Below are 11,518 nucleotides of genomic sequence, written 5' to 3' on the forward strand. Positions count from 1 at the left end.
ATAACTTCCTAGTATGGGAAATATTCTTTATTTGCAATTAGTCGCAATTCCAGATAAAATAATTTTCTCAGAAAAAAAAAAAAAAATGAAACTCTATGTCCATGACATTGATGGTTCATCCGATCGAAAGTAATTAATTTCATAGTCCAAACCCGAAAAGATCAAAATGGAAGTAACTTAAAGTGAAATCTGAAGGAATGTTAGCTAGCTCGCTCCCGAACCGATCGATTGGGAAATTAATACAAGACCAAGATCAACATTTTGGGAGATCTGCCGGCGGTAGAAGCAACTTCTGGTTGGGAAGCTTTCCATCTAAGACAAGCCAAGCCATCTTCAGACCCCAGCTAGTGTGGACTTCTAGGTGACAATGCATGAACCACACCCCTGTCGTCATCACCATAATTTTCTCATCAATTCTCATCTTTAATCAAGTTAAATATATATTGTGTGTTCTTATATATTGTAATTTCTTTACCTGGATTGTCTGCCAAGAATCTGACGGCAACCCATCCACCAGAGGGCACCCCCACGGTGTTCCTTTCTACAGGGTCGACAAGATTGAAGTTTTTAGGGTCATTCTTCGGATCAAAGTTCCCGAAACCCTGGCCGACGATGAAGAAGTTGAAGCCATGGAGGTGGAGAGGGTGGCTCTCAGCTCCAAGGATGCTTGTGTCCTGCATCACTAGCTCTACACTAGTGTTGAAAGGCAGCACCAAAACTTTGGTTCCATTGCTTACCATAGTGTTGTTTGGTGGAGTCCCTGTATAGTTAAACCAATGAATTGGGTTGGTAGGGAAATAAGGGCTGTAAACGCCATTTGATCGCCCCAAGAAGTGAGCTTGGAGGAGGGATGTTGTTGGTTGGACGAAGGAGACATTGTTGATAGAAGCTGAGAACTTGGTTCCATTGGGGCCTTGGCAGGTCTGGTTTTGGTCACAAGGGCTTGTTCCAAGGCCTACTGTGAAGAAGAAGCGCTTGTCAACTCTCTGAGGGACATTAGCCGGGTACTGCTCACTACCCAAACTGCGAAGTCTCGCAGTAAAACGCGTGGCAAATGTGGTGTCATTGAGAGCAGGAAGTGACGGTTTAAAGAGAGGAAGATTATGGATAGTTGACTTGGATTCGGAAGGCAATTCATAGTCTAGTATGCCGGCAACGGTGGAGTTATCAAAGGTGCCAAGGCCAGTGGCATATGGCCTAGCACTCATCATGAAGGCAGCATTGGGGAAGAAGGGTTTTGTCTTCAGAACAACATTTGTAGTTTGCCCTGGGGTAATGAGAAGTGTCTGAGTCTCAAAGGGCTTGACATAGACGGCGTCCGCTTCCACCACAGTGAGGCTGTGGTTGGCAATGCTGAAGAAGAGCTCGTCGTTTAGCGCGGCGTTGATCAGTCGGAGAAGGTAAGTCTTTCCGGGCTTAACCCTCAGCTTGAATGTATCTACGCCATTAAGAGAGAGTTGCAAAAAATGGCAATAAGAGTTATTAATCCGGTGTAGTTCAAGATAATTAATTACTTTGAATGATGAATAGCTAATATTCGTACCTTTACTTGAGCAATTGTACAATGGCCCTGGAAGTCCATTGATGGTATAGGCATCAGACACATTTGGGCCACCACCTGTTTGTAAAGCTTGGTTAATTATTGCCTCAGTGTCTGCATTGAACCACTCTCCTGCAAATATCAGGCATTGAAGTTAGGGGAAATAATGGAGTTAATTAGTTAGCTAATTAATTGCATCTGGATTGTAGGTTGGTGGATTACCGAAGATGATGGGGACCTCCTTATAGGGTTTAGTAAATGGGTAAGCGACATTATTCTTAGGAAGAATGATAATAGGGCCATAAACAGTAGCTCTTAGCCATGAGATATGGGCATGCCAAAAGAGAGTCCCTCTTTGGCCAACAACGGTGAAGTTGTACACGTAGCTCTGCCCAGTTTGTATAGGGCATTGAGTTATGTATGCCGGTCCATCAGCCCAACCCGATTGAAGCTGTCGAATGCCATGCCTATTTCAAATAGAAACACGTTATCGGTCGATCACTTCAATTCATTGCATAAGATAAAACTAACAATATTTGCATATATATATATATGTTGCAGCCATATATACCAGTGGATTGAAATATTGTTCTGGACATGGTTAACCACTTTGATGAGAAGCCGGTCCCCCTCCCTTGCCACAATGCGAGGCCCTGGAAACTGTCCATTCACCGTCACCATGCTCTTCGTATGGCATAATCGCGTCACGTTTTGCAATTTAATCTACAACAATTAGGAGAATCAGAATGAAATGCCAAAATACTAACTCAATAATATGGTAAGTACTAATATGTGACACTGACATCAAATCTATAGTGTCTGGTTTTGCCTGTTTCCTTGGCTTGACCAAGACCAAGAAGAAGGCAGAATGTAGTCATCAGTGAGAAGACAACTCCCAATGACTTAGTTGCCATTTCTGGATTTCTCGTGTCCCGAGAAGGTCACAGAGACTCTGATCAATGTTTGTTTGATTGAAGCTTGTGAGTTCATCTATATATAGATATATAGGAATGTCTGTACAGTAAAGGGTGTTTGGTACGTTGAGCAGGTAACTAATAACTGGAAATAGATAAAATGGAAGTAAACATGACATGCACAACGTAGCTTCAAAAGCTATCTTGGTCGGGCCAACTGTTGTTGGAGAACAACTTTAGAGTGGTGTCAAAGAAAATCTATATTTGTTTTCTTAATTAATTGAACCATTAATTTTCTCTTCTTGTCAACCCTTTCCTGGCAGGTATATACTAGCAAGTGAAATATTAAGGCACTTTTTGTTGCCGTAGTACCATAGAAGATGACCCCTCTCAGTTGGAACGCTATGCTACTGCGGATGTGACTTTTCATCCAATCTCACCAAAATCGTCAGAGTCAAATTTGATGGGTTCCAACTCATAATTAAGATATATCCTCGAGTGCTTTTGTTTGTATTTAGTTAGTTCAACCCATCAATATATAATGACTTTTTAACTGCCGTGATAGACCGAAATAATAGGACGACAGCACAAAATGATCTTTGTCCTTAACCCGTACATATATTTCTAATTACTCGTGTCATTTTCATGGTGGATAGGCTATGGAAGAATAGTTAGAGAAGCTTGGTTGGTGGCTGAGCTGTTCTTGCATGCTCCTTGAGAATTGAGATTCAAAAGGTCGACAAATGTCGAAGATCTCATGAAAAGAATAATAAATTTGTGAAATGATTGCTTGACTTATAAGAAGCTACTTGCCGATATCCAGAAATTCTTATACCCAAAGGCTCTTTCAAGCTCCTTCTGCAGAGTGTTAATAAAAGGACTCTTCCGATCTTTTCATTATTCAATCTCGTATGATTTATGATATATGGCTAAGATAGTCAAATATAATAATATCCTTATTTCAGGTTTAAGGGAAAAAAATGAATGATTATGAAAAGCCATAATACATATTATACTTAATAGAAAAGAAAGCCACAAACAAAGCGTACAAAAAAACAAAGAACAGACCATAGATGGTATATACAGAATAAACGGCAACATAAAGGAGATAAACTAGGATTTTTATGTTTGAATGAATTCCTTGCTTGACCAAAGATATAGCTTCTTTGTGTTTGAATGAATTCCTATTCAGCAAAAAAAATAAAAAAATAAAAAATACTGGGAGAAAGGAAAAAAGAGTCACATTAATTATAACTTAATTTGAATTCATTACTTTTCAATCAAAAAAAAAAAAAAAAAATTGTTGGCAAAACTGATTCTCACACTTAAGTTAAATTTTTTTAATAATTTTGCTTCTTTTCTAAGTAAACTTCTATTTTTTTTAATTATTTCTTAAAATAACCAAGTATGGTCAATAATACTTGCATTGAAAATAAGGCCAAGGCTTCAAGACTTTTTCAACCAGAAGTTTGGTTTAACTATAGAGATTTTGTGTTCTTACTGGATTTATGTGGTATTTCAATTATTATGCAAATTAATGAGTTTATTCAGTGCACGCTCAAGAATATAAGAATTGTGAATTCTTATTGTTATTAAAAAGTCTTAAGTTTAACTAGGAATTTACCAAGTTTAGAGGTTATATGTGAATACTTGATCCTATACATTGAATAGTACAGACTCTTTTTTCTTTAGAATTAAAAAGTAATTATATAAAATTTTATCCACATTATCTTATGTGTAAAACCCTTTATAGTAACTAGTAAGAACTTATACTCAGCAAAAAGTAGATAATAACTTTTACTTAGCAAAATAAATAAACTAGTAAGAACTCATTAGTTTTAGTTTTAATGCCAACCATTAGCATCCTGTGGATCTTTTCAGCTCAAGTGTTCAGTATTATAATGTTTTTGAAATTAACTTTATACTGGGAAGCTGCTTTTCAGCTGCTGGATTAGTAAAGGCTTAATTCTCCCCCTTCGTACTGGAATTGCTCTGTTTTTAGATTTTTCAATAACATTTTTGTTTATCCAAAAAGAAAAAAAAAAAATGGTGAACAAGAAGGGCGACAAGCATAATGATGAAGGATGCAGAATCAATGAGTTGATTATGGGAAGTAAACTGTTAATTTTTGTTTAGTTAAATTTACACATTTCTTATATATAATTCTTATACTGCTGATTAAGATGACAGATATCTGACTTAGGATTTAATTTTCTGGTCCCTGTTGTTGAGGTTTAATTTGTTTCTCTTTCAATTGTTTGTTTGGCTAATGAGAAAGTCACAGGAGTTAATGGTGAGAAAGTTATTGTGCTTGATTATTGATTTGATTGGCGGTGTGAAGAAGTAAACAAATGTAAAACAGAGAAAAGAAGAACAAAGTAAACTGAGAAGGTTCTCTTATTATCAATCTGAATGTAAAATACTTAGAATGAGGCTTTTAGACATCAAGCTGTTAACTGTCAATAGCTAAAAGAAGTTCTGCCATCCAAAGCTGTTAATCTCAACCACTGATATGTAACAGTTTTAACGGAAAAGAACAAAATAGCTAAAGAATTATAAGGAATTTGTAATTGTAAGGAATTATGAATCATTATAAATCTATCCCTGCTCAACCCTTTTGTAAATATATCAGTTGTTTGTTGTTATGATGGCATATATCAAACTTTCACCTAGATCAACTTTCTCACGTATAAAATGAACATCAATCTCGATGTGTTTAGTATGTGAGTGGTAAATTAGATTTTCTGTCATGCTTTTAGTGGCAGTATTACCATGCCACACAATTGGAATTGAAGAAATTTGTTAACTAAACTCAAAAAATAAAGATTTGAGCCATAACAATTTAGTAACACCATTAACAAGAGCTCTATATTCAGCCTCACCAACAGAAATTGATTGTTTTCTTGGGCTCTATATAATGATCAAGCTACCACCTAAGGAAGCACAATAACCCTCAGTAGATTTCCAAGTTAGTTACACCCACCATGATTAGTATAAATTTCAAGAGCAAGGTCTGAAACAAATTTGAAGTATAGACCAAGACCAATAGTCCCTTTCAAATACTACAACAATCATTTGCAAGCTAATCAATGTTGTTCCATACATTATAAAAAATAAATTATATTTTAGAGATGGATTTTATAGAGAGAATTCTTTTTCAAAAACGAATTAAAGAAAATGATTTTAGAGACAAGTTTAGAGATGGAATTTAGCCGTCTTTAATTTAGAGATGGAATCAGACACAAATGGAATCAGACACAAATTATTTCCATCTCTGATTTTTTTTGCTTAGAGATGGAATTTTTCTTTTTCTAATTTTAGAGACAAAAAAATTTCTACAAGCAAAGACATAAATAAAATAAAATAAAATAATTTCGTCTCTGAGCTCAAAACATAAAATAAAATAAAATTTGTAAAAAATGACATTCTTAATTATATAATATTTTGTACAAAATTAAAGAACATAAAATAAAAATAATGAAAAGTGAAAGCATGCACACAATAATAAAATAATTGGTATTTTTATAATATAAAATAATTAATATTTTAGAAAATAAAACATACACACAATAATAATTGGTATGGTACTTTATTAAAGTAATTGGTATTTTAGAAAATAAAGCATGCACCTAATAATAATTGGTATGATGGTTTATTAAAAATTGGTATTTTATAATATAAAATAATTAGAATTTATATTTTAAAATATAAATGTAAACAATATTTATTATTCTAGCATATGTGAAAGTACCTAAATTTAGAGATGAAGCATTTCTAAACTCTATATTATGGGTTTTTTTATTTTATAACAAAATAATAAAATAATTGATATTTTTCACGTACGATAATTTAATAATAATTTAATTAATCATTGATAAGATCAAAAGTCGACGGGAAGTTGGGATCTTATTATGAAGAGTGAAAAAAAATAACTTAAATATAATTTGGGACAAATATATAATTGACTAGTTTCATAGCACGATGGCCAAGTGAGTCATGTTAGAGCTTTCAGTCACATGAGGTTTCATGTTCGAGTTGTCGGGGAAGCAAGAATTTTAAGAAATATGGGAAAGCATTGTGTGCATGTGGCTCGTGCGCCAAGCCATATCTCTGGCATGTCAGTCAACGTGCACACGCGGGATCAATCCGTTACTAAGTAATTAGCGGTGGAATTTTAGGCCTTAGCAACGAAAAAAATACTATGTTTGGCCTTACATGAGTGAGGTATTGTAGAGAACTACAAAGAAGACTTTTATAAAGAGAAACATGGGAAATCAGCACCTTCATAAGTAAAAGTAGTTCTTGCTGTAATTGGAGTTGGACAAGGTTTGTAGTTTTGCATGCCTCCCTCCCTGCCTTTGTTAAGAGATCTGTGGTGTTCTGTACATGAGTCAAATATAAACCAATAGAATTCCTAAATTTTTCCTAGTTGGAGAGCCCAACAAAAAAGAACCAAAATGGGCTAACTGAATATGTGAGTGGGCTGGTAGTTAGCGTTTTAAATAAATAGGAAAAATTGCATATATAGCAACAAAAAAAAAGGAAGAATCGCATGGCAAAGAAGAAGAAATTGGAGAAGAGTAGTTGGACAATCTTCATCAAATTGTTAACATATATGAAGTCGTTTGTGGTCCGATTGAACTCAAATTTTAATAGCAAGCTCCTAAAAGATATATCTTCATTTTGAGGTAGAGATTTGAATTGGTGTACTTTAGCTTCTGGATTGTGTACGAGACAACAATTAACCTCCTCTTGGTGATATTTTCTCTACGTACCTTATCTTCTTGTTTTGTTCAAGATGAAATTGAATGCCAAGAATTTAATGTTCTTGATGATTTTCGTTAGTTTTGCCTCTAGTTTGATCTAGAGAAGACTTGGTGTATTACCCATTATTGTCATATAGTGAAAGATTTTAACTGGACAAGATCCCTTGGTTTTTCCTCTTTTTTCAAAGAAACCTAAAAATCTAGTGTCTTGGTTTTTGGATGTGCTTGGATTTTATTGCTGCAACATATTCTATATTTGATTGCTTCCTACTAGGCTCACACAAAAAGGGAGAATTGTTTTAATAGTGCTGATTTGTTTACTGTTGGGCAGTGTCTGCAATAGTTTATTTACAAATATTTTCCCAACACTAAAAGCTGCAAAACCCAGAAAGTAATTGCCAGCCAAAGCCCAGTGTTTTGAGAGTAAATGTAGAGTTCAGGAGCTTTATGAAGAAAGCAAATGTTGATTATATGATCTTGTGATGAGTATATCATTAATATAGACAAAAACATACAACACTCCAAAAGCATGATGTTGGACAAAAAGAGATGTATCAAAGACTACATTAGTAATCCTCAATGCAAGAGAGCTGCCTTCAACTTATGAAACCAGGCTTGAGGAGTTTACTTTAACCCATAAAGAGCCTGTTAAGTTTACAGATGTATTTAAGATAAGTAGTAACTTGAAAACACTCATGTTAATGCATAACCACCCTTTTAGATAAATTTCCATTAAAAAAAGCATTATTAATGTCAATCTACTGAATATTCCAATGACTCCTGAAGAAAAAAAAAAAAACACCCTAACTATAGGAGCCTTAAAAACAAGACTAAAAGGTATCTGAAAAATCAAGGCTTAGGGTTTGATGAAAATTAACCTTTAACAGCTAGTCTTGCTTTATATTGTAGGATAGAACCATCTGATTTATATTTAATTTGAAACACCCACTTGTAACCAATGAGATTCATATCATGTGAATAAAGAACTAGGTCTCATGTCTGATTGTTTCATAAGCAATGTACTCTTCTTTCATAGCTACAAGCCATTTAGGACTCAACAAAGCAACTTGAACAAAGGAAGCTGGCTCAGATTCAGTGACAATAGTAAAAGTCAAACAATGGCAAGGAGAAACGGACTTGGGTTTGAAAATGCCAACTTTAGATCTAGTAAGCATTGAATGATGAGAAACATTGACAGGAGAAGAAAGAGGTATTGAAGATTGAGATGTAGAAGAAGCTAAATATGACGACCATGAAAAAGAAAAGAATGGAAGAGAAGATATTCTAACAGGAAGGCCGAAGAAGAGGTAACTAAGGGTTGGGATATAGAAGTAAATGAGTATGAAACTAGAAAGGAAAAGGATAAATGTGAAAGAAAATCAAGATAGGAACTAGAGAAATTGGAAAAAGAATCAATGATATTGGAAGATGCAGAAGAAAATGAAAGAGGAAAAGGAAATTCATACTTATTGAAGATGATATGTTTAGAAATGTAAATTCTACCGAAGGATGTGGACATTTATAGCCATGGTAAACATGACTATACCATAGAAACACGCATTTAACAAAGTGAAAGGTATAATTATGAGACTAAAAGGGTTGAACATAAGGAAACAAGAATATGATGAAATAATTTTTCTTAAGGAGAAGAAAAAAGTAAAATGAAAGAAGGAAGTCTATAGATAATATAAATAGTCATGAGAAAAGTTTCAACCCAAAAGTTCAAAAGCATATGAGCACGGGCTAAGAGTGTTAAACCCATTTCAACAACATGCATATGTTTTCTCTCAGGTACACCATTTTGTTCATGAGTATGGGGACAAGAGAACCGAGGTTGAATGCCATGTTGTTGAAGAAAAGAAAGAAAAGTTCTAACTTTTCTTCCATTGTCTACTTGAAATGACTTGATCTTAACTATAATTGAAGTCCAGGAAAGGTTTTAAAGGTCATAAAGGTCTACAAAAATCCATAAAGGGGATATAGTATCTAAATCCTTCAGTAGAAAGAAGAGGTACGCGACCCTATTGTCACAAGCCTAAAGGCATAACTGTAACAAGCCTATAAAGAGCATAGCTGTAACTGTAATAAACATATAGTAGCATGTGTAATAGCGGTTACCGCTTAGGAGGATTGTACCTTGTCGATTACACTAACAAACTGAGGATGATAACCTATAAAAGGCATTGTAAAAGAGGATGGGAACTATCAATGAAAGCATTCGATTCTTTCCATCTCTTCTTTCAAATTCTCCTTTCCTTTCCTATCTAAATCTTCAACTCTCTTAGAATTGTCCAAGTCTCAGATTCGAGACTTGACGATTGATATCAGAGCTAGTGATCCTTAGCGGCATTCTGCAAGTGGAAGAATGGTGAATTGCAAGCAATCAATGGCGAAAGGAACAAGACTCAAACAATTGGAGTTGAGAATGGAAGCGTTGGAGTTTGGGATGACGCAGACACACAAAGCTATCACTCAAAGTAGGGAAGATATAGCTGTAATCCGAGAGGGAATGCAGGAGGAATTGGCGACCTCTCGTGAGGATATGCAACAGGAATTGGAGAGACATAGGGACGCTATGGATCAGTTCAGCCAAAGGATCAACAACATGTTCAACATGCTGTCATCCCTACCATAATTCCGTTTGCCTCCAGAATTTCCCCCTCGATCCGAAGCTGGACCAAATTCAAATGGATCTAGCATACTTTTAAGGCCTCCAGGGAAATAGAGTCAAAGGGGATACAAGGAATGGAGCCAAACCTTCATGTAAGGGATTTTAATTCCCAAACTAGTAATCACACGCCAATGCCACGACTAAAGATACCGTTGTTTGATGGAACTAGGCCAATGTGGTGGATCCGTAGATGTGAACGCTTTTTTCAATGCTACAATGTGGCTGAGCCACAACAAATTACATTAGCAACAACCTATCTCAATGATATGGTTGATTCTTGGTTCCAATGGTGGTTTAGGTCTAGAGGGCTTGGGGTGAGATAGATCGACTTTGAAAAGAATTGTGTAGGAGATTTAGAGAAAAAAACATAACGGACGTAATAAAAGAGTTCAATAAACTCAAACAAGAGGGGGATGTAACAAGTATCTGAAAAATTTTAAGGAATTAGGAGCTTTAATGTGGAATGCTCAGCCAACACTTACTAAGAATTACTTTGTGTCCAGCTTTAAAAGCGGACTTAAAGATTAGTTGAGATCGATGGTTAAGATGATGATGCCAACCACTGTTAGGTAGGCAACAAAGAAGGCCCAACTACAAGAATTGATAGTGAAAGCGATGTATAAGAGAAATAGGGCTCCATCTCGATCGATTCCCTTGATTAGTTTACCTCCAAGTGGAAACACTAGGGAGGTGGGAGAAATAGTGGCTTCAAGCCTACCAGGAGGAAATCAACAGGCCCTGACCATCAAAAACCCCACTATGGAGTAGAAGAGGAAAATTAGGTTGTGTTACAAATGTGGGGACCCTTATAGATTAGTGTCGAAGGCAACTATTGAACATGGAAGGAAGTGAAGAGAAGATAGTAAGGGAAGAGAAAGAGGATAGTGAGGAGATGGTGGAAGAGACCCCTCAACATGACCCTGTTGATGAAGAGGGGGAAATTTCATTTCATGCACACAAGGAGGGACTTGCAGGTAAAATCATTAAAGTGGAAGGTCGAGTGGGAAAAAGAAAGATCATGGTATTGATTGACATTGGCAACACCCACAACTTCCTTAATGAAGCGATTGCCACTGAATTGGGGTGTACACTCATGGATACTACTCCCTTATTAGTAACAGTAGCCAACAAAAGAAAGATGTACAGTCATTATAAAAGTGTGGGGTTCAAATGGCTGATGCAAGGGGAGGAGTTCTCTACAGACTTGAGAATTCTAGAGCTAGGAGCCTGTGATATAGTCTTAGGGGTGGACTGGATGAGGATAGTAAGTCCTCTGACCTTTGACTTCAATAAACTGGAAGTCACTTTGGATTTGAAAGGAAAGAAGTTGACATTAAAGGAAAGCCTAGATGCAAGAAAGTGTAAGGTGATCACGGGCAAAAGGCTACAAAGGCTATTATCTAAGAGGAAGGGGCAGATATCTCAGATGTTTTTCATCTAAGCCATGGAGATGGATGAAGGAGAACAGGAGAGGGCCTTCCAGTCACTGACCTCTTTGCAAAGGTAACTTACCCTACTGAATTACATCCGTTATTCTTAGAATTCAAAGACTTATTTGTTAAACCACACACACTACCCCCAAATGGACTTTTCAACCATTCCATACCCTTGAAGCCAAACTCAAAAC

The 11,518-nt window shown here is 35.9% G+C and overlaps 1 protein-coding gene across 1 annotated transcript; it reads right to left on the reverse strand.

The window, feature by feature from the left end:
* LOC127788243 (laccase-17-like) lies at positions 1 to 2,503 on the reverse strand. Its single transcript, XM_052316354.1, has 6 exons — positions 2,344 to 2,503; positions 2,112 to 2,263; positions 1,763 to 2,007; positions 1,544 to 1,672; positions 476 to 1,438; positions 1 to 384 (listed from the first exon to the last, which is right to left on the reverse strand). Exons 1-6 carry the CDS (start codon positions 2,452 to 2,454, stop codon positions 254 to 256), a joined length of 1,731 nt encoding a protein of 576 aa, XP_052172314.1. The 5' UTR covers positions 2,455 to 2,503; the 3' UTR covers positions 1 to 253.
* Positions 2,504 to 11,518: the final 9,015 nt, after the last annotated feature.

The sequence above is a fragment of the Diospyros lotus genome, chromosome 13, assembly GCF_014633365.1.
Source record: "Diospyros lotus cultivar Yz01 chromosome 13, ASM1463336v1, whole genome shotgun sequence".
In the NCBI taxonomy this organism is placed as follows: domain Eukaryota; kingdom Viridiplantae; phylum Streptophyta; class Magnoliopsida; order Ericales; family Ebenaceae; genus Diospyros; species Diospyros lotus.